This window comes from Eubalaena glacialis, chromosome 13 (genome assembly GCF_028564815.1).
Source record: "Eubalaena glacialis isolate mEubGla1 chromosome 13, mEubGla1.1.hap2.+ XY, whole genome shotgun sequence".
In the NCBI taxonomy this organism is placed as follows: Eukaryota; Metazoa; Chordata; class Mammalia; order Artiodactyla; family Balaenidae; genus Eubalaena; species Eubalaena glacialis.
Genome location: NC_083728.1, coordinates 52115498 through 52138501, shown reverse-complemented (window position 1 = coordinate 52138501; position 23004 = coordinate 52115498). Strand labels below are relative to the sequence as shown.

General features: G+C 44.4%; 1 protein-coding gene across 2 annotated transcripts in view; it reads left to right on the top strand.

Annotated features, from left to right (window-relative positions):
• KIZ (kizuna centrosomal protein) overlaps window positions 1-23004 on the top strand; it is a 114457-nt gene that overhangs the window by 77625 nt on the left and 13828 nt on the right. For both annotated transcript variants that reach the window (XM_061210077.1, XM_061210078.1), the window contains 4 exons: window positions 549-699; window positions 8620-8785; window positions 9665-9730; window positions 20820-20924. In XM_061210077.1, the coding sequence (XP_061066060.1) occupies window positions 549-699; window positions 8620-8785; window positions 9665-9730; window positions 20820-20924 (488 nt within the window). The remainder of the gene's footprint in view (window positions 1-548; window positions 700-8619; window positions 8786-9664; window positions 9731-20819; window positions 20925-23004) is intronic.

Genomic DNA, 23004 nt, shown 5'->3' with positions numbered 1-23004 from the left:
ACTGGCTTATATCACTTAGCAGAATGTCTGTAGATTCATCTGTGTTGTAGCCTGTGAATCCAAAGGTTTTTATTATTTTTAAAATTTTATTTACTTATTTAATTTATTTTTCAAACGAACTCGTGTATTTTTATATATTTGCTGTGTATCCGTCTGTGGTAGTCATTATCCTTCTGGTTCTCAAACTGTCCTGTCCTTGGCCAGTGGGAGCCCCTTCAAGAGAACCCTCAAGGCCTTTGCACACAACTCAGAAGTCTGAGAACTTCCTTGCTTCCTGGAACGACAAGGTGCTCCGGGCTCATCTGGTGCATTTCCTGCCCCAGACCTGGAATATAACGCATTTTTCTAAGTGGGCCTGGTTCCTTTTAGTACTGCATCTAAGTACTGGACTCTGGAAATTCCCTTAGCCCAGAATATATTAGGTTCCAGACTTTTCTGGATAAACTGTCTTCTACTAGCTTGATTGTGGGGGCCTTTAACAATGTGGGAGGTTCGTAAGTCACCCAGCGCGGCACATGTCTAATGGGTCTCCTCTTTCTGTTTCACAGGTTTGAACAAGCACCGGCCTCAGGTTTATGGAGGACACCATCGGGTCAGCATGTTGCCACCTTGAAAAGACATGATAATTCTATCCAAGAAGAGGTAGTCGCGAAGCTGTCTGAAGTTTTCCCAGTCAAAAACGTGGACCGGAGGACAAGGGTTAGTAATTTTTATTTTTTTAAATAAGTTGCAACATGTACAAGTTAGTCATTTGAGGAAATAGTTACGTTCTTAACAATGATTAACATATTTGAAAAAAATGATAAGTTGTAAGTGAGGTTTTGTGGTAGGTTGGTTGGTTGGTTGGTTGAACTGTCTGATATCAGGCCTTTTGCATAGTGTTTTATGTAGGCATCTCAAGTCCTTACAATAAAGTTAACCCAGGTCCTGGAGGTAACCTAATTAAACATATCTACCACAACATTTGCCCAGGGAATTTAGGAGCATCTTGTAGAATTCTGGTTTTCTTTCTCCACTCCATCCTTTAAAAATACTGTATGGTCATTTATGTCAACTCCGCAAATGTGTATTAATCCACTTCTGTGGATTAGGCAGCAGCCCAGATCCACTGGAGGGAAAGAGAGAAATCCCACGTGGTCCCTCCTTCAGGGGAATGGCATAATGGGATGCCTGCAGTAAGAACACGGCAGAGGGTATGGACCCTCAAGAAAGGGAGCCAGGCCATCTGGAGAAACAGGGAGGGAGCCGAGGGGTGTGTGAGATGACCCTTAAAAGACAGGCAGGATTTTGACAGGCTCAGAGGGCAGGGCGATGGGCAAGGGCTGTTAGGAGCCCAAGAACAGACCAAGGAAGCCCACACTTTTCCAGGAAACGGAGCTGTTCTCTGTGGCTGGGGAGTGGACTGCATCTGGGGACGGGGATGAGAAGCTCCAGGGATCACCGCCCACCGTGCAGGGTCTGGCCCAGCTCGGGAGCCGGTGTTCACGGGTTCAGCAGAGTTTGGAAAGCTGTGGAGCCCCTTGAGCCAGGTTGCAGGAGGGTCTACAGGGCCTCAGGGAATTTAGCCTGCGTGGATGGGAGGGGGACGGCCAAGGACGAACCCTGCCGTGGCTCAGCCAGGACAGTTGGGGGCTGACTGACGACCTGGCACCAGGGAGAACGTGAGATGCTGGACACGAGCTGATGGAGCCCGTTCCTGGGGAAACTCGGGGGGTTGGGGGTGGTGGTGGAAGACCAGGTCCAGAGCGGCCGTCCCAGAGACATGGCCTTTCTTCTCCTGAGCTTAATGTCTTGTGAGTTTGTCTTGTTTCCAAGTATGTTTTTTCTTTTATCTTTTTTTTTTTTTTTTTGGCCGTGCTGCGTGGCTTGGGGGATTTTAGTTCCCCGACCAGGGATTGAACCCAGGCCCTCGGCAGTGAGAGTACAGATTCCCAACCACTGGACTGCCGGGGAATTCCCTCCAAGTATGTTTTTTCATCCTTATACATAATATAGGGTTCTCAGGCTTTTTGATCCTTTTAAAGTTTTTATTTTTATTATGCACAATGTTCAGGATTCCTCATGTGCCCCCTCTGGAGGCAAACCTTGCCCCTCTGTCCCAAAGCCACAGCCTGTGCTGCCATGCAGTCCAGAGCCTCTGCATCACCTTCCAGCCTTCCCAAGCCCCCCCTTCCCTGCCCCCTTAATTAAAAGAGAGTAAAAGGACTTTTTTTTTTAAGCATTTCAAGCATACGTACATGGAGTGATACAGTGACGCCATTGACCCACATTTGCACATGTGTTACCCCCTGCACCGTGTTGTTTTGGACTCCCTCGCCCTCCTCCTCCTTCCCTCCCCCTTCCCTTTCTCTGCTCTCCCTCCTCGCCTCCTTCTTCCCCACTTCCCTCCTTCTGGAGTAAATTATTGCAGGTATAGATACAGCCCCTGGGCACCCCTCACAGTTCCTGCCCTTTTCAAAGGTAACCTTGTGTGCATCCTTCCTGCACACATTTTCATTTTACTGCGTTGCGTGTGACTCAGTAAATAACCCTTAGTTTTGTTTTGTTTGAGGTATGGTACCATTTGTGTGAATGTTTTTAAAGAAAGAACAGTATTCTTTAGGAGGAACAGAACCTGTGCTTTTTAGATCCATTGCATATCTATTGATAAATGTAGATCCTAAAAAGGATTTTGTTTTCAGGTTTTATCATCCATTGTATTTAGTTCTATTTTGTAACGACATCGTTTTCCATTCTTGTTCACTGCAGCTACCCCACATCTCAGCCATGTCAAGGGTGAAATAAGTATTGGTCTCCTGCCATTTGCCATCTCATCGTCATTTTTTTTTTTCTAAAGGTGTTGTTTATATCAGGAAAACATATTCCAAGTTCCAGACGACCAGTTCACTCATAATTTTTCAAATAATAGCTCCATCATTAATGGGAAGGGGGCTGCCCAATTAATAGTTCATGAGTCAAATGATATTCTTCCTCCCCTAGTAGGTTTCTTGTTCCTTTTTAAATCATCTTAGTGACAACCATAAAAATTACTAATAAATGAATGACAAAATCCATCCTTAAGGGACTTCCCTGGCAGTCCAGTGGTTAAGACTCCATGCTGCCAACTGCAGGGGGCACGGGTTCAATCCCTGGTTGGGGAACTAAGATCCCGCATGCTGTGGCATGGCCAAAAAAAAAAATCCTTCCTTAAAAATTGAAGCAAGCAGTCAGCTTCTCAAATAGGTTGCGACTGAAAAAATGCACAGCCCTAAATGTACAGTTACCAGAATGATGTGGGCAGGGGCAAGCCTTACAGACGTGAGAACAAAATGCTTTTCTGGGCTCTAGGACTGTTAGATTCACAAATCATCATTTTATGATTAGCATAGTCAAGTGTCTTTGAGTTGTTTTCCTATATTCGAACAATATGTACATTTAGTAAATAGTATGGGTTCAGTGTTTCTCTGTAGATAAAATCTTAAAAGTAGGAGATTTTCAAAATTTAAGAAAGCACTACTAGAAATCACTTGGTTAAGAGTCTAATGAAGCTCAGAAATACTTACTTTGATCTCTTGGGTAAATGGCTGATTAAACAGCCACATGTAAATGATGTTTACCTGTGGGTCCCTTGCTGTCAGCTGGAGTCAACCCGTCTCCTGAGTAAATACATCATTAAAGCTGCTGAAATTTGGATTATGTCCCCCTGAGACCAGATAAGATCCACAGCACCCGCATAACCTATTAGGCAATTACATAATTGAGCTGCATGCTTTTAAATCAGAAAAATTTGTAATTACTCTGTGTGAAAAAAAAATGAGTTGGGTGCTTCATTAAAATACAAAGTACCTTAATACAGCTTTTCTCCCAAGTGAAGCCTGCTTCCACCCACGGGGACCTCTGCAGGCAAAGCAGCCCAGCCTGCCGGCGTCACTTGCAGAGCAGGTGGGAACGGCCACAGAAACTCCTGCCCCTCTCCTGAAATGAGGGACTGGTGTTCTGTTCTTCTCTCTTGAATACTCGTTCACTGGCTCATATGAATACTTCCCCTTTCTTTTCATTGCTACATCGATGAAATCCCCTTCCTCTCCTATAACTAAGATAAAACTTAAGTGATGATACTTGCGTTTCTCTTTAAACACTGAAAAATTACTTCCGGTGTGCAGGAGGAAGGTTCTTGAGGAAGGGTCAGTTAATCTGTGTATGAGGGGAAACATCCGTGCTGTCAACATCCGTGGTGTTTCATTCTCTTGTTCTTCTGTGTCTGCATTAACAGCACTGGTTTACATATGGAAAGTAATTTTATTTTATTAAGTGCTTTCACGTTCATTTTCTCTTTGTATCACCCATTGCAGAAACCGTATTCTTCTAGAGCTAGCATATGTTTTCTTTAAAAAAGTAACAGGGAAAAAAACAAACTTGGAATATTAAGGTAAACAAAAAGAAGAAAATTGCCTGTTATCCGACTGTCCACATAGAACCCTGTAGACACTGCGGTGTATGGTCTTTAATATTTAATATATTGACAAACGTGGGTTATACTGTTTGTGTGCACAGCCTCCGTGTTCCCCACTTGTCACAGGTGAACTTCCTTTCGTGCCGTCACGTGTTCTACATCCTTTCTAACGGCTGCACAGAGACCCCTGTGTGGCTCTTCCATTGTCTGTTTAACCAGGCTCCTGGTGTTAAACATTTTAAGTTGTTTTTAATTTTTCCTCTAGTAAAAAAGTTTCAAAGAATATCTGAGCAGTTCAGTTTTTACAGATTCCCATGCTGTTTCCTGAGAATGATTTCCTAAATGTAGATCTGTTAGGTCAAAGGGTATGTGCGTCTCTCAGGCTTCTGCTCTGCACCGTCAGATCTCACCTTGGAAGGGTCATCACTTACCAGGAATGGATGAAAATATCATTTCTCTGAGCTCTTTATGAAACTGGATACTATCAACTTTTTTTTTTTGAGCACCAAATTGAGAAGTGCAAAGGAGGTCAAATTGCGGTCAAACTTTTCCCCCACCTATTTGTTAGCCATCTGTATTTCTTCTTTTATATTGGTAATTTGCCAGTTCACATTCTTTGCTCATTTTTCTATTAGGTTAGTAATATTTTTCCTTACTGACTTTTAAGAACTCTTTTTATATGAATTTGTATTATTTGCTATAATATTTTGAGCAGTTTGATTTTCACCTTTCATTTTTCTTAATGGTGTTTGGATACAAAGCCTTTTCCATTAATATCTTCATTTATGCATTTATGCATGTGAATTTCACAATTGATAAGTTTCTGGATATAAATCGAGTCAGCCTAGATGACTCTTAGGGTTCTAGACCTAACAAGATCCATATTTAGACTGAACTTTGAGAAAATGAGCCAGTTAATCCTAGGTGTCCTGCTGAGCATAACTCATAGGACAGTTTTTCTTTCATAAGATCTGAAATATGGAGGTATCACCCTCGGTCATCCTGTAAATAGTGTGTGCCTTGGCATTGAATTTCTAAGCGCTTTCTCCTGGCTCCTGGGAAGGTTAGAAAAGTGAGGGACTAGTTCATTGGTGTTGACTTAGGCTGCGGACTGCTGAGAACGATGAGGCAGTCTCCAGCACCACCACCACTACCACCACCACTGGGCTCCAAATGTATGAGATGAGAGAGAGCCTTTACTACCTAACAAATAAGTTGGAACCCAAGCACGGGCCATTCATAAGCACCATCAGAAGGTCCATCTTTGGTGGCATTTTTCAGATAGAGAGCCCCACTTTGCAGAGCCCTTCAGTCACAGGTGGGACGTACAGGGCAGCTTGCTCACTCTTTGCGCTTTGGTTCTTTTGCGGGTCACACTGCAAACTCCTTCCGTTTGGGGCCTTCCTTAGAAATGCGCCTTTTCAAAGATCTGCAAACAGTACATCTTGAGAATGTATCACAGATGTTTTTCTTGACTCTACATAAGTTGTTTTTGATGGGTCCTTTGAAAGGACCTTCCTACCGGTCCTTGTCTCAGGCTGACTTTTGTTTCTGTCCCATATTGTCATTATTTCCTGCTTGTTAGGGACTTAACTTGTGAATTCCTCTGCGGATGACCTGCTGGGCAGATCTACTGCCATCTCTGTTGGCTTCATGGTCCAGCAGAGTCAAACCAACCATTCTCATGCTGTAATTTGACCATCCATCAAAAACCCTTATAGATATAAAATACTCATCTCTGAGAAGTTATCTCTAGAATTAGTAAGAGAAATCCTAGAGATATGAGTATTAAGTAGTGAAGATAAATGGGATAAAATATACGAAATAAATGAAAACCTGCAGTGTGCCCCACACTTACTCACCATGGTGAAAAAAGAGGGCTCAGTATAGAGCTGGTGGCATTGGTGGTATTCTTACCAAACTTACAAGGGCTTGTTAGAAGGATGTTTGCAGTATCATTATAGCACTTTAATCTGTGTTCTTTTGAAGCCCAGGTGGAACCCAGCTAAAGCAAAAGAAGTTCTTACATGAAAGGGATGTACAAAACAGTGATGTTGATTGTGTGTCATCACGGAGGGACTAGTGAGAAGTAATCCGAGTTATTGACAATCTAGGACAATCTCCATTGTCTGCAAATTCTACAGTAGAAAGTGTAGAAAGCCTCAACAGTCCTTTAACAACTTTATTCTTAAACTGTGGGTTAAGACAGTGGCTATTGTGAAGTCACGCCAAGAAATTATTAGTTACAGCTATTGCATAAGATAATATGAGGAAGAAATACATACTTGAGGCACTCTCAGAATGTTTGGATTATTTTAAGTATCAGAACATGAAAATTATAGTTTTAACTACAGAGATTAAGCCACTTCTTTTTGTTCATCTTCTAAAATGCTTTCCATATATCCAGAATTATTGGGTGTACAGAATAGGAGCTTACTCTCTGTGGGAACAGACAGACTAGATCAGGATGGGCAGAGATCTCAAAATGAGACACGCTAGGATGGTCCAGAGAGCATCCTGATGGTTGCGAGATGGCAGCTCCTGTCCTCCTGGACAGATTCTGGAAGCAAGTGCAGTGCCATGGTTTACGTGGGCAGCTGGGACTGGGCACTATGGCAGCCAGTGATGGGAACCAGCCCTGGCCCGAGCTTCAGGGAGGATGGTACACCTGAACCCCAGTCGGCAGAAACAGGGATCCTGTTCAGTTCATTCCACAGAGTTATCCCCATTGGAGTAAAATCCAAGGCCCACTTTATACAAATGTAGGAAAAGCTCCTGGTTACAAGAACTGGACAGACAGGTCTCGGCTGCAAGGCTAACTTGATACCAGGTCTTTTGGCCAAGGAGACTAGAACTCCTTAAGTCCCCTTCAGTCCACCTCCAGCCCCTAGGATAAGCCATGGGTCCTGGAGGCCCCTGGTCCTAAGGCGGGCCGAAGGCAAGAGCCTTGCAGGGATGTCAAGGCTGATGACAGTGGCCTCAGCCAAACTCACAAGGCTCAATCTTCAAGGTTTGGCCTCGGCGATTCTTCACGTCCTTTCATGTTGATGACAAGGAAATAGTATGATCTTCCCCTTTGTTCACTAGATGTTTGCATTGTTACCGTTTCACTCTTGCACAGAAGATGACCAGGGAGCCTCTGCCCGGCTCCCCCTTCCCTTTCACTGAGGGTCTCAGGTCCATTCCCCACACAGTGGGTTGGACCCTGCCCCGTGTTTACTGCTGTCATCAGGTACCAGGGAGAGGTCGGTGCCACCACCTAGCGTTCCTCTCCCACCGCCAGGGCAGGCTTCCACTTCCGAGTAGGGGGAGAGAGAGGCTTGTGCTCTGGCAGTGGGACAGCGGCACCGATGGTTGTTCAGCTCCGGTCACCCGTATATTTTTATTTCTTGGGGGAGGAGTGCTGACCTGGAAATGCACCGGCGTGAGTATTAACCTATCCTATTAAGTGCCACTTTTTCTCTACCTCTCACATTGGCTGTGGTAAAATCCCTGCCCACCTCCCTGCCCAGGACACTTCTGGCGATGTTGACAGTTCAGTGCCCTGTGAAAGCAGATAGGCCGTGTGGCAGCTGAGTTTCCCCAAGCTCCCCCGCAGGCTTAATGGCAAAGTACAGAGTGTCTTTATCCCTCATTGAAGGTTATGATTTCCAATAAGGTCGGCTCTCTTTTTGCTTTAGTGTATCCTCCTCCACCCCCAAGTTTTTCCACAATCTTCCCATTGAGGGGAAGTTCAGGGGTCATTTCTTGAAGAATGGGGATACCATAAGGTCACATTTTTCCAGATCTCCTTCTCAGTCCAAACCAACTCTGTCCTCACGTGCCTGAAAAACAGGATTCGTGCAATGAAAGAGTAGATCTTGGATAAACCACCCAGGTTAACAGAGGTGGTCACGTCTCATATACGTACTTCCCAAGTAGAAAAACATTGTATTACATAAGATTCAGTCCTCAAAAAATATCTTCTTGTGAGTGTAAGTTGTTGTAAAGAATTAAACTACGCTGGAAAATAATCAGGTGTTATTTTATCTTGAAGACATTTTAATTTCAGTTAAATGTCAGGAGACAAATTAAATCCTAAGTAAAGCTTAACCTAAAATAATATTTGAAGGCTGGGTCTTTGAGACCAAGGGGAATGTGACCACGGCTTGTTTTCATTTCTTTGTGCTTTCTTTTATACACCGTAGGCAACAGCATTATTGAAAAAAGGCCTCACAAGAGAGCATAAAGATAGGTCGGCTGTTCACAGCAGCGAATCATCTTGCAGCTTGCCATCCACTCTGAATGACAACAGTGGAATGAAGGACGGAAAGCCTGCTCTGTGGCTCAGCAGTGTTCCTACAAGGGAACAAGGTAGCTATTGTTAAGGGTCTGTCTGCAGCGAAACTGCGTTCAGAATCAATGTGACACCCTCTTTCTCAAGGTGTGCCCATAAAATAAAGCTTCTAAGGAATACCTGTGATTCAATATGCATGACATGTTCCTTGTTTTATACCACCTTCCAGAAATAGGTGTTTCAAGACTGGGAAACCTAATTGTAGGTCTGCAGTTCTGCTGAATTTCCAATAAAATATGTTTTTGTAAGTTATGAAATCTTAACAGAATTAACAATTGACAGCATATACTTTTTGATCATCCCACAAAGATGAAGATGATTCCATTAAAACGATACCATAAAGAACTGAAGTTTTTGATATCACCTAATAGAATTTACTCAGAATTATTAAACATTCTTTTTAATTATAATAGAACCTTATAAAAGTCTAAACAGATGATTAAGAATCAATGAATTTATGACCCCAAAATTTAATAAGCAATTTTTAGTATCTAGAAATTGTGATTATTTTAGTGTTACTGTTAAGACGTAACCGCTTACGTAACCAGTAAACCGCTATAATGGCATTTCCAAGACAGCTGTGAGTTGCTCAGGATATGGTCACAAGTTGATAATGTGCACAGGACCTGAGGCCCACTTGTGTTAAGCCCCACGCAAGTCTGATAGATGTAAGGCTAAATTATTTTGCATGAAAGCAGCATAGAGATACCTTAGCTTTCGAATAGGTTTTCTTTTAGTAACAGTGTATTTCAGACAAGAGATAAACTAACCAAAAAAAGAAGATGGGGAGGCAATGCAAATAAAAGGAATGGCAGTTAAAAAACCAAACAGACAAAGGCCTATTCCATCCATATAACCTTGAAATACATTTTTATTATCATATGTTCGATTTTTAGAAGTTTCCAGTGGCTGCGGAGACGAGAGCGCAGAAGAAAGTGTGGCAGCAAGGATGCCAGTCACAGGTAAGGTCCTGGCTGCCTGAGGGCCTCAGATTCAACTTTCTTATGTAACCAGAACATTTCAGGTTAGTGGTTGTGGACTCCTCGAAGAGCAAGTGCATTCGACTCCCATGTGCTGTAGCAAGGGATCAATCCTGAGAGCATGAGGTGTGAGCTTAGGTTAACATAAAGGAAGGTAGAAAATAACCCTGTCTGCTGAGTCCTTCAAAATTGTTACATGTTTACACGTGTGAGTGTCCCACCCCCCCATGAGCCTTTCAGCACCTGCGTCTGTGTGAAAAGGTCAGTCCCCATGGGGAACACCAGTCATTATATGGCCAACTACAGATGTTTCTGATTTCCCTCTTTTCTTTCCTGTAATAATTGAATGTGTCATTATACTGTAATAGGAGCAGGAAAAAAACAGTGCTGGACAAGAAGCTTGCTTGTGCCTCAGTTACAAAGCCCATCTGATCATTAAAAAATTTTAGCAGTAAAGTTTCATTAAGATCTGTTAAGATTTCTGCACGTGTGTTAGGTTTGTTTAGGTGAAATCTAAATGTCATTACTTATTTTAGTTTTAGAATATCAACAGCAGCAATTAGTATTCTGAACAGAGTTCTTATTTGTCGTACATCTAAATTTACTAGTACCTTATTTTGTAAAGTGGTGTGCTACTTCATTATAAATTCAAAGGTATGACTTTAAATATTTATACAAGTAAATACACCATTGCACCGAGGTACTGAGGCATGCATCTGCATATGTGTTAGTTTTGTTGTTTATAAGCAGAAGAGAATGGTTTCTTTTATGGCAATATGATTCATGGCCTGATGATTAATTTTAAACCCATGTATTTAGAATGAACTCTGATTTTGAAAAAGGAGTTTATAGTAGAGCAATTATTGTATATATTCTGCATCAGATAATATTTCACTCTAAAATACAGAGGTTTTCTTTTCTTTTAAACATTTTCCCTGGTGATACGTTTATTGCATTTTTATTCTTCATTTTGAGAAAACTCTGATAGAATTCCCTGTTTATTTTTTTATTAGTAGAGTTAATAGAAGTGTACATGATCCCAAACTGCAGATATCCAGGAAGTCATTTGAATGCTTTCCTTTTGCATCTACCTTTGAGTGCAGCATCTCTGATGACCTCTGAATTTGTTTCAGTTAGAATCCTAAGGGCTTGTTGGGGAGGAACCAGGAAGTGACCTCGTTGCCTATTCTTCCTCATCTGTTCAGTATGAGTCAGTGACTGTCCCCAAATTAATACAGATGTAGTTTTCCCGTGGGACTTTTTAACTGAGGTACTATTGACATGTAACATTACATCCGTGTCAGGTGCACGAGGTAATGGTTCACTGTTTGTAGACGTTGCAGGATGATCAGCATAGTCAGCCTCGTTGATCTCCGTCACCACATGTAGTTACAGTTGTTTTTCTTGTAATGAGAACTTTTAAGGTTTACGCTCCCAGCAACATTCAGATATGCGGTACCACAGTGTTAACTGTAGTCACAGTGCTGTACGTTCCATCCCCAGGACTTACTGATTTTATAACTGGAAGTTTGTACCCTTTGACCCCCGTCACCTGTATCACTCACCCCCTACCCCCCCACCAGTAATCTCCAGTCTGTTCTCTGTATATCTCAGAATTTCTTCATAAGAGAGGAGATAGTCAAGTACCAGGGTTTCAAATCTTTCTTCTCTTCACGTGGGAAGAGGTGTAATGTACCTAGAAGTAATACGGACTATTTGCCATGAGGTTTTTTTAAGAAATTGTCATTGATCCATCAGTAGTTCGCAGTTAAAAAAATGCTTTGTGCCTGTTATAGGCCAAAGAAGTAGGCATATAAAATAACCTGGGGGATGTGAAAAAAGCTTTCCGAAGCATTTTCTTAGTGGGAGCCTTGCCGTTCTGCGCCCTGCCACCACACCCCTCCTCCTTGGCACGTCCCGGCAAGTTCCTGCCAGAGACCTTGTGCACCTCTGCTTTGCATATTCCACGGTCTCTGCGTATTCCTTGGTTGCGTCTGTCGTTGCAGCTGCTTTGATCTCCAAGTTCTTGACCTTCATCTCTTTACTAAATGTTTGTGTCTTTTGCCATGATTATTTGGAGATTTGGCCTTTGGTGAAGTAAGGCAGGTGTATCGTTTGATTTAAGATAATGGAGGCCACCTCCTCCTTTGTAATAGTTCTGTTGAGGCTCTCCTGTCTGTATGGGCCGCAGTCCTTCTGGAATATTCCAAAGAGAAGGAACATTTGCGAGGCTGCCTCCTGGGAGTTGAGGAGATGTGGCGGTGGATCCTGGGCTTTGGCATCAGCCGTTGTTGTCAGCTCTTTACTTCCTGCTCTGTTTCTTCACCCGTCTGAGCCCCTGACCTGGGCTACTTTAGTGTAACTAAACCCAGGTGATGTCAGGATTGAAAGTGACTTGTTAAAGCTGCTTCCTGCATCGACAACCAGCAGGTTACAGTAGTAACTTTGGACGGTTCGGAAGTGTTCATCCTCAGTGTGGGTGCTTCTGTGTGATTCTGCTTTATAGCCATCTCCCAAGGGATATGGTAGAGAGAGGCCATGGGGAAATCAGGGTCCGGCACAGGAGATTGGGCAGAAGCTCTGAAGTTACACCGTTTTCAGAATGATGAGGGTCCTGGGAAAGTTTAACCTGAGAAGGGCACAAAAGCTATCCTTAAATATTTGCGGGGCTGCCAGATTTACCGAGTATAGTCATAGAGTGTAGCTTGGGGGCCCTGTTAGTGAGTGTTGCAGTGAAGGAATCCACACCCAGTAACGGCAGAACTCTCTAGCTTTTTTAGTTGGGTGTCTTCCAGGCATGAGGTTCTGTGCCAGGGCTTGAACCATGGCAGGAACCTGCTCTCTAGAGGGGCTCCGTGGAAGGGTTCTTGCTTCTGGGAGCACTGACATTGCTTCTAATGCTAAGCCTGTGATTCTCATTCCGTAGTGAAGGGATCAAATGAGCCAACGTTCTCATTCATTTCCCTTCTTATTGCGTATCCCCACCACTTAAAGAGTTTGCTGTCGCTCTGAAGGCATCGGCCTTGTTAGTCGCCGTCATGGGGAATGTGAGTTTCACACTAGTTCCTGTCATCTGTGCGGAGACTTACATACACACCCTCCTGCACACACACCCACGCACACAACCACAGCCTGTGATCTGCTTGTTAACACAGGCTACCCCTTCCTTTAGTCTGGTTGTTCACACTAAAGAATCCAGGTCAAAATCAAAGATTAATGTGAGTATCTATGAGTGTGTGGTTTTCTTTATTTAAGAATAATATATAATTCGCATATATGTTACACCTTTACTTGGGCTGAGTCCAGGGAGTACCAGGGACAGCCAAAGGCCAGGTCCCTGCCCTCCTAAGCCTCCATCGTCTCTAACCTTCACAGGAGCCCTGCAGGTAAGCAAATCATTCTACAGATGGTCCAGCATACTTGGAAAGATTGAGAGCCCTGTTCAGGGCCATATAGCCAGTGTGTCAGATCTTGAATCACACTCAAATTTCAGGAATTAAGCCCTGAAGTCCTTCCGTCCCACCACGTAGCCTCTTTTGTTTTATAAGAGAGGTGCCTGCATCAGGGCGTCTGGACCAGTTAAACATCGGTTTGTATCTTAACAAAAGATGAGCCCTGCAAGGACGATTTTGAGAGTGATGATGAGCAAAGCCTGGAGAGGTGGGCAGCTCTTAAGGATTTCTGAGTGTGGACTGTCCTGGGGTGGCCCTTGTAAAGGGGAGTGAGCCTGTACCCCTAGGCGAGCCTGAGACCACGAGCGGGTACAGGACAGTCAGGTCAGTGTTTCCCTGGAGCACTTAGGCCAGGATTGAAACCATGCTTGTCTAGATTATGAGAGAAAGTCTCCCTCTGAACTACTCATACCCCCAAAGTAAAATTTGCCACATTGGTAATTTTATTGGTATTTATACTAAATTTACCTTTGAGGATTTGGTGAGTTTTAATTTTAGTAAATGATGCAGCTTATGCTAAATGTCATAAAAACCCAGCGCTGACACAGTATCTGGCACACAATGGGCACTCATTTCATCAAACGAATGAATAAAAATGAAAGTACTAAGGAGTTTCCTTAAGCGCTTGTTGATTTAGGCGAGAACACCGTCTCTTTCCATCAGTCACTCCACCGGTACTTTCCCACCCACGTGCCCATCCTGGCAAAACTCATCTCCTTAAGCTCCATGTGAAAAGGGCTCTCAGCTTTTATCTCAAGAGGATTAAGCCTCTAAGAATGTCCATTCAGCCTCTCATTCTTTTGACACCAATTCTCTTGGTCAAGCTGTGTTGAAAGTGGTTGCCTGACGGTGCCATTTCTCACTGATATTCTTTGGCAAGCTGAAATATTCCAGGTCAGACTGAGGTACGTCCATTTAGAAGCTCTGTGGGAGGTCAGCCTAGATTTGCAGGGTGCTCTTGGGGCTGTGGGCAGGGCTTCCCCAAACATCATGGCTTGAGTTTTGCATCAGATTGGGAAAAGGCTGGAAATACACGATGGCCGCGTTGTCACCGGTGACTAGATTTCTCCTGGGAGAGAAAACTGCAGTGACAGCTGAGGACTGTGGAGTCCAGTGGCAAAACACTTCTACTCCTGAGGCTTTCCTGAGACTGCGCCTCACCAGTTCTGTCCAGGAAATGCACAGTCAGGTCAGGATGCCTTACCTGCTGTGCCTGGGGAAGGGAGCCCAGGGAAGCACCGTGTGCTGCTGGGTTGGCCCTGGCCCCGTCTCTGTGGCAGGGGTCCGGCTGCTCATGACAGCAGAGAACTCCTCACTCAGGACGTTGCAGGCTGGTGGTGCCTGTTTAACGTGGTCGTGGAAGAATGGAAGGCACCTTTCTGAAGAGCTCTTGATTGGGTGCTTTCAAGGAAATGAACTCAGAAGTGCCTGAGAAATTCTCCTCAGCGGTTGCACAGCAGAATCCTGTGTGGAGCTTTAAAACAGACCCACACCCCAGCCACACCCTGGACCGGGTGCCCCAGAACCTCCAGGCCTGAGCCCCAGGCATCAGTCTTGTGTAACACACCAGGTGACTCCCCGGGTTTGAGAACCGTGGAGCAGGGGATCTCAAAGCCGAAAGAGCCCTTGTAGGTCATGGTGTGAAACACCCTTATTTTATGCAAGAGACTTGAGTGGAGAGAGGGGAGAAGTTGGGCTTTAGATATTTCAGTACAGTCAGGGGTCAGGGAGGGTGTGATTTCCCTAGGGCTGCTGTGGCAAAGTGCCACGAGCTTAGAACCACAGAAATGATTTCTCTCATAGTTGTGGGTGCTAGAAGTCCAAAATCAAAGTGGCAGCAGGGCCCTCGGAAGGCTCCCGGGAGCATCCTTCCTGGCCTGTGGCAACCTCTGGTGGCTCCTGGTTTGTGGCAGCGTGACTCCAGTCTCTGCCTCCGTCCTCACGTCGCCGCCGCCTGTGTCTCCGTGTCCTCTTCCCAGCAGGACAACAGTCATTGGATTTAGGGCCCAGTGTAAATCCAGGATGAGTTCATCTTGAGATCCTGAGCTAATTACATCTGCAAAGATACTGTTTACAGATAAGGTCACATGCTGAGGTTCTGGGTGGTCGTGAATTTGGGGGAAACACTAGTCAACCCGGTACAAGGGGTGGGGAGGGATTTCTTCATATTTTACACTGCTGGCTTCTGGTTCATCGTGTACAGTGATTGTTCCTGGCCCTACTATAGATGATGATGATGATGATGATGATGAGAATATTATTGTCTTTATTTCCGAATCTTCTCATTTTATAAATCATTGAGTACAAATTGCTAGAAAGTTGCTTTTAAAGACTATTTAATTATGCCATTAAGATACAGCTTCCTGATCAAAATTACTCAGAAGTTAAAGATTCCATGACCTTGAGAGTTGAAAATTCACCTCCCATGGCTGAGCAGTGTTACATAGTTAGGAATTTTCATGTGAAGTAGTATCAGCAAAACTGTTTCAGTTCAGTTTTTAAACGTTCATTAAAGGTCAGTTACAAGCCTGGCACTTATTTTCAGGTGTAATTGTTGAATTGCCCCATAGAAATTCAGAGTGTGATGGAAACACCTATTTCCTGAAGCATCTCCAGGCAGCTCATCTGAACAGGGAGCTTTTCCCTTCTCCGTGCATCTGCCCTCCCTGTGCGAGGACAGAGGAAAACTGGACAAGAGGCTCCCAGGCCCAGGACTGCTGGTAGAGTGGTGGTTACTGTGGAAAGTCTAGATATGAAAAGTAATTCCGGTTATGGAGCCAGCCTGTGTGCCCCACGTTCACCTAGACGTGTGGCTCTTTTTTTTAAAAATTTATTTATTTTTGGCTGCGTCGGGTCTTTGTTGCTGCGTGTGGGCTTTCTCTAGTTGCGGTGCGCAGGCATCTCATTGCGGTGGCTTCTCTTGTTGTGGAGCACGGGCTCTAGGCACGTGGGCTTCAGTAGTTGTGGAATGCGGACTCAGTAGTTGTGGCTCACGGGCTCAGTAGCTGTGGCGCACGGGCTTAGTTGCTCCGCAGCATGTGGGATCTTCCCAGACCAGGGATCGAACCCGTGTCCCCTGTATCGGCAGGTGGATTCTTAACCACTGCGCCACCAGGGAAGTCCCGTGTGGCATTTTTTTTTTTAATTCCTAAACATAGATGAGTTTTCTGTATTTTCAGAATTGTGAAAGCACTCTTAGCCTAATAGTTTCTTGTTTTAATTTGAGTAGATTGCTAGACAAGTGATTTCTGGGTTTTAAGTAATAGTAATTACCTTTAGAATTAATTTTAGAGTTACATCCCACAATTTTTGTTTTATTTTGCAAAGACAACTGGGTTTGCTCCATCAGCAACACATCTAGTGCAGTGTGAATGAAAAATTGGCATGGGTGCAGAAATACATGAAAAGCGACAGCCCTGGGAAACTCGTGGGCAGAAACTATTTTTCGAATTTAAGTTTAGAATTTCTACACGCTTCCTACAGGAATCAGTTATCCTTCCTGACTCAGAGATGCCCAGTTCTTTGTCGGTTCAGGGTTGCTTTTCTAGCTGTAGTATGGCATTGTTTGCATCTCCTTTTGTTATTCCCTCTCTTCTTTTCTTCACCAGGGATTTCTGCGAAAGCCAGGCCGAGCCTCTGCCTTGGAGACGGAGACACCCCTCAGAGTCTGGGGAACCACGTGTTTATCTGGCTCTTGTAATGGGTTGTTAAAAGCACTTGTTCACCAGATATTTTCTTTTTATTTGTAGATTTAGAAGTATTTTAGCAGGTGTACATTTGCATATAAAAGAGAATGAAAGATAAGTTGAGGCTTTTTCTTTCTCTGCTCAGCATCATCCCTTTCCTGCCTCCCTTTATTCAGCACATTTTCATTTTCTTTCTCTGTTCCCATTTTCTAGACAAAATGCGTATCAAAAAGAAAAAAAACAATCTCGGTGATCCGTCACCACTTGGCAGGAAGATAGGTGATGGGGTTCAGCCAGCTTGTGTAACAGGGTAAGGAAAAATATGTTTCTCTCGTTGTGTCGTCAGTCTGGAATTGATAGCTAAGGGTAGATTTTCACCCCTGGACCCCTTGCCTTATTTTGTATTTTCAGCCGCAAAAGTTTCTACTTTTGAAACTCAGTCTCGCCGCAGCTTTGAGTGTGTAATGGAAGCCTGACTGAGCAGCCCAGAGCTGGAAGCTTGCGCCTGCGTGTACACTACTTCTGTGTGCGCCAGAGCATCTAGTTGAAAATCATTGTATTCTTAGAAGTGCTTGTTTTATCTAATTGTTTGCACTACTCAGTATTTTTCTGAGGGTTTGACATTACTGACGGGAGGAAGTATTTCTCTGTGGAGTTCTGAGTCACAGGCTACAAAGTGAAGCCTTAAGGGTCCACCCAGTCCTCGAATTTGCAGACTTACGGTGTCTGTGCAGTTAAGACTCAGGTCTTTTCACCTTGGAAATATTGATATATGACCCTCGTCCCGACCTTGTTTACAGCAGGCCAACTGGAACCTCCAGCTTTGTTGCTTTCGCTCCTCTGTCTGTTCACTCATTCATTTAACAGCTGAATTTGCAGGGCTACGCCGTGCGGCTTTCAGCCACTTCATTCCTCACTGTCCTTCTTCCCTCCAGAAAAGCCTGGGCCTGAAGTGCCACAGACTTCAACTCTGTGGCTTTGCTTTATGCCGTTGGCGTCCTGGCCAAGTCTTCTAGGCTGTTCCAGGAGAATGTCTGAATTGTTTGAGCAAAAAGTATACTCTTGCTTCCAAAAATTCTGGAATCTGGTCCATTTGATACAGACGGCGCCCTAGCAATTTCCAGACAGCTGTTGCAGCCTCCTTGACCCTCTGTCCCGGGCTATGTCAGCTCTTTTAGCGGAGAAAGCTTTCCTTAACATCTAGCTGTAACCCGTGGCTGAAGTTTTGCTCTTGAGTGTTCTTGTGCCACATTCAGTGAACACAGAAAAAATTGCTCACCGCCGTCTAGTTTCAAGGTTGCAAGTATGTTCTGTGTGGCCTGTGCAGTGTTTTAATTTTTTCTTAAGCCAGAAGTCTGGCAAGATTAGGCCCGCTTTCCCGGCTGGCAGCAGTCGGCCGTGGCCACAGAACAGCTGTCCCCTCCGGACAGGGTGTGAGCTCTCCCGCCTGCTGTGGGGCCCACCCCTCCCACCACTCCCGTCTGACCAGAGTCACATGTGTGGTCCTGCTGGGCCCCAGAGAGTGTCTGCACTGACAGTCCTGCCCTGTCCTCTCTGCTGCAGAATCTGTGTACTTGAACCCCCCCTTCCCTTGTTTCTACACAGGCTGTGTAGCCTGTAACCTCTCCTGATCATTTTTTTAACCAAACCTTGATTTTGTTTTTCCTTTCTGGGTCATCTCTCAGTTCTTCGTCCGCTGTTTTGTGCAGCTCTTCTGACTAAAGTAAGAGTGAGTAAGGGTATCAGTTGCTGTGGGAGAACGACTCCAGTCCTGAGCGTCTGCTCCAACCCCTCCGGCTGCTTTGGGGTTGCTGGTCCTGCCTCAGTTAGTGTTTATTCCTCCAAGGGAGTGCACGTAATCCTTTCACCTTTTAAACCTCACTCTGCGCTGAAAGCATTAAGAGGCATGCATTGGAGGTGAGGGCAGGCGATGTGCCCGGCGGTCCTCAGCTGGATCGTGCTAACCCTTGATTACTCAGGTCAGGGCCGCCACATCCCACATGAAAACTGTCCAGACGGCCGCCAGTGACTCTGCTTGGAGAAGGACCACAGGAGGTTTAAGGATCAAATGCCGTGAGGAGCCGGGGGTGGGAAGGGGGTGGGCTCTGGCTGCGTGGGCGGGAGAGATGAGCTTTCTCCCTCCAAACTGTTGTACCCTTGAAAGCAGACTGAGGCAGCCTGGACGGGCAGCCCAGTGAGAGAGTCCAAGTCCTTCGAGAAGGACGGGCAGGCCCCAGTGTGGGAGGCATGTGGAGGTGATTTCTGAGCGCTAGGATGGCCCCTGGGCTGGGGGGACTCGCTGCCCGGTCCTCCCTCCCAGGCTCAGACCAGCGATGAGATCCATTCCGTCTTGTATTTGGACAGAATACTTAATACCCCACCCCCAGTCTGAAATACCTCACAACTACTAACCTGATATTTTGCACAAAAATCCTCTCCTGAAAATAAATAGCACATGTTTTCCTGGTTTCTGAGAAGCCTGAGAGCTGGCTTACTGGAGTCAAATGATTTCCCTTCAGACGGTAGACAGCAGAGCCCAGCTCCAGCTTCCAGCCACCAGGAGCCTTTGTTCATCAAGAAGCTGCTCTCCTTTCTCTCTTTCTCTCCCCTCTTTCCCCGCTTCCTTCCTTCATTTCTCTTTAAAAAAATTTCTTTCTATCTTTTGCTATCTTTTCCTTGACCAAATAAGTTTCACTGAATGCAGAAATAGCACATGGTCATTAAAATCTGGACTTGTATCCTAAAAGCTGAAAATCTTTTTGGCTGATCTTTCTAAAATAAAAACAAAACAGCATTTTCATCTGTTTTACAGTGATTCTTTACCTTTTTAGAATTCAGACACTCCACCTTTGATTTTATTAATACCTTACCCCCTCAACAGATTACCTGACAATGAATCTGAGGTGATAAGGATGTTAGGATTAATCGGAGAGTGTTATGATGCACTCCTGTCGGAGCTGCCCTGGGACAGTGGGACTAACCTACAGCAAGAAACACTTTCTATCCCGGCCCACTTCCCCCCACACACACAGATGTTACACAAAACAGTACTTTCCCCTCGTGCATGTACTGCATCTGGTGTTTTCTTTATTAAAGTTTTCGAACTATCAATGCTAGTTCCAATGGACACTGATTTCACAATCCAGCAATGTTAAAAGATGTTGCCTTAGGATTTATTATTTTCAGAGTTAAGAGTCCCTGATCTGTGCATATTTTAATTACATAGCATTTACTACTCAAAAATGTGATGCTCATTTTAAATACTTATTTTTTATCTTGACTGATTCTCAGTAGGGCAAGGTAAGTTATGTTTTTCTCCTTCAGCATGATGGTAGTTTTAACCAGTAATGATGGGCCTTGTGGTTCAGTTCTTAAACTGAACCAGCAAGCACAGGAATGCAGCCGATGGCCAGCCCCTGGAGCTGACACGGGAATCCTTTAGTTAGTGGCCATGTTGAGAGTGTGGCCATGGGTGCTGTTTTGCTGTGTCTCTGCTAAAACTCTATCTCTGCATCCTCCGCTTCACCCAGGAGTCCTTGAGACCTGAGGCAATGGGGAAGCTTGTGTCACTCAGGTCCTTCACGGGACCCTTCTTTAGTATTCTTCCCAACAGTCTTCCCCACTTTAACTTAGAGTAGGGCTAAGGGCTCTGTCGATTGTTTCCTTTGACACGTAAAAGTTTTTAAGTTTGCTGTAGTCCTGTTTGTCTTTATTTTGTTGACTGTGCTTTTGGTGTTGTATCCAAGAAATCACTGCCAAATCCGATATCCTAAAGCTTTTCTCCTGCGTTTTCTGCTAGGAACTTAATAGTTTTAGGTCTTATATTTAAGTCTTTAATCCTTTCTGAGTTGATTTTTGTGTATGATGTAAGGTAAGAACTTCATTCTTTTGCCTGTGGGTATCCTGTTACCTGGGACTTTTTCTCATCTATAGAAACGAAAGCCTACCAGATGCTGAAACAGTCTACCCTTCAGGACAGTGCACACCAAGCTGAAGACGGATTCCAGAAGGCTGAGGCCTCTGCATCACAGCTGTCAGGTAAGCAGGGCGGACAAGCCAGCATCTGGGAGACCCAGGGCTACGGCCAGGGCTGTGTTCAGGGAAGTGTTATGATGCGCTCCTGTCGGAGGTTTCTGGAGTTTGCTTTGTAACAAGTTGTCACCATCTCAGAATGAGCCAGTACTTTTCGAGTCCTTAATGAACAGGAGTTTCGAAGAAGCTTCCCTCCAGGATGTGTGCTGCCGATGGCCTTACAGGCCCTTGGATTCTGCCTGACGTGTCGCAATGGTACCTTGTCGCGAAGCACCGCAGGAGACACCCCAAATTCCTTCCCTTCCCACCTCTTCTCAGTTTGTTAATCAGCAGTGGGGAGTGTCATCTGGGCTACCTCCCTTGCCTGAATGATGGGGGATTTGGGGTTCTTCAAATGAAAAGACTGTAAATCCCAGTAAGAGCTCAATTTTAAGCTTAAATGTAGTTCCTTCAATTTAGGATTTTTGTTTTAATTGAAATCTTCTTAGTTTTCTTATACGTTATTATTGTATTTTAATTATTTTTCAGTGGTTTTTACTTTATCACACTTTTTTCTTTTTTTTTTTTTTGTTATAAGTCACCTCAACTCCCTTTGTGAAAGTAAACAGATTAATAACAGAAGGAAGTATACTTTAACGACTTTTTTTTTTTTTTTTTTTTTGGCTGTGCTGCGTAGCTTGCGGGATCTTAGTTCCCCGAACAGGGATCAAACCCAGGCCCATGGCATTTGAAAGCACCGAGTCCTAACCACTGGACTGTCAGGGAACTCCCTCTAATTTTTTTTTTATTATTATTGATTAATTTATTTATTTTTGGCTTTTTCTTATTTTATCCCAGTGGCCTGGGATAGAACCAGGGAAGTCCCCGCTCTAATTTTTATATAAACCACCATGCTGGGATTTCACTTATCAGAATGAATTTCTCCTATCAGAATGAATTTCACCTATCACCTTAATATCACATAATTCCCAGTCCATATTCAGATTTCTCAATTGTCTCAAAGATGTCTCCATCAGACAGACATTTTTTTGAGGGAGATATTTATGGTACATCAGACTTAGCTGTCTGTCTTTGGAGAGCTATTTCCTAGATAATATTAATGTTAGAGTTACTGCAAAATTCAGTTATTTTGGTTGTTGTGAGGATTCAGTGAGCCAGTGCAGGTTAAATGCCCAGCACAGTGCCTGGTAGAGAAAAGCCCCCGGGGAGGGCTGGCCATGTTGGTGGTGGTGGTGATCTGAACTCCGCAAACATGAGACATTGTAGTTTGTTGAGGTATAAACAGGCCTCTGCCCCAATGGAGGTCTGCATCACTCTAGAAAGATACAGCTCTTGTGAGCCCTTCACTGTTTTTTTGTTTTTAATTTATTTTTTATTTATTTATTTTTGGCTGCATTGGGTCTTTGTTGCTGCACGCGGGCTTTCTCTAGTTGCAGCGAGTGGGGGCCATTCTTCGTTGCAGTGCGTGGGCTTCTCATCAAGGTGGCTTCTCTTGTTGCGGAGCATGGGCTCTAGGAGTGTGGGCTTCAGTAGTTGTGGCTCGTGGGCTCTAGAGCACAGGCTCAGTAGTTGTGGTGCACGGGCTTAGTTGCTCCGCGGCATGTGGGATCTTCCCGGACCAGGGCTCGAACCCGTGTACCCTGCATTGGCAGGCGGATTCTTAACCACTGCGCCACCAGGGAAGCCCTATTCACTGTTTGCTTTTCATCACTTTCTTCACATTTGGATCACAGAACCAGAATCCAGAGGGATCTCAGAAAGTGTTTATCCAACCCCCTCATTTTACAAATTACCCAAGAGAGTAATGCCTCTTTTGGAGCATTACAACCCATTAGCAGGCAAACATGGTTTGGAAGGTGACTCTACAGATTTGATTTTGGTAAGTATATTTTGGATGGCTAATAGGACAGGCTCAAACAATGAGTAAATTTGACATAAGTTGTAGTCCCTTGGATGTGTATCAAAAATTATAGTACTATTAATATGCTAATGATTAACATACGAGTTTGTTCATATGACGTGATCCACACAACACGGGTTGTACAGCCAAGCACCCCTCGATTCGGTTCCCTTCCTCCACAGTCAA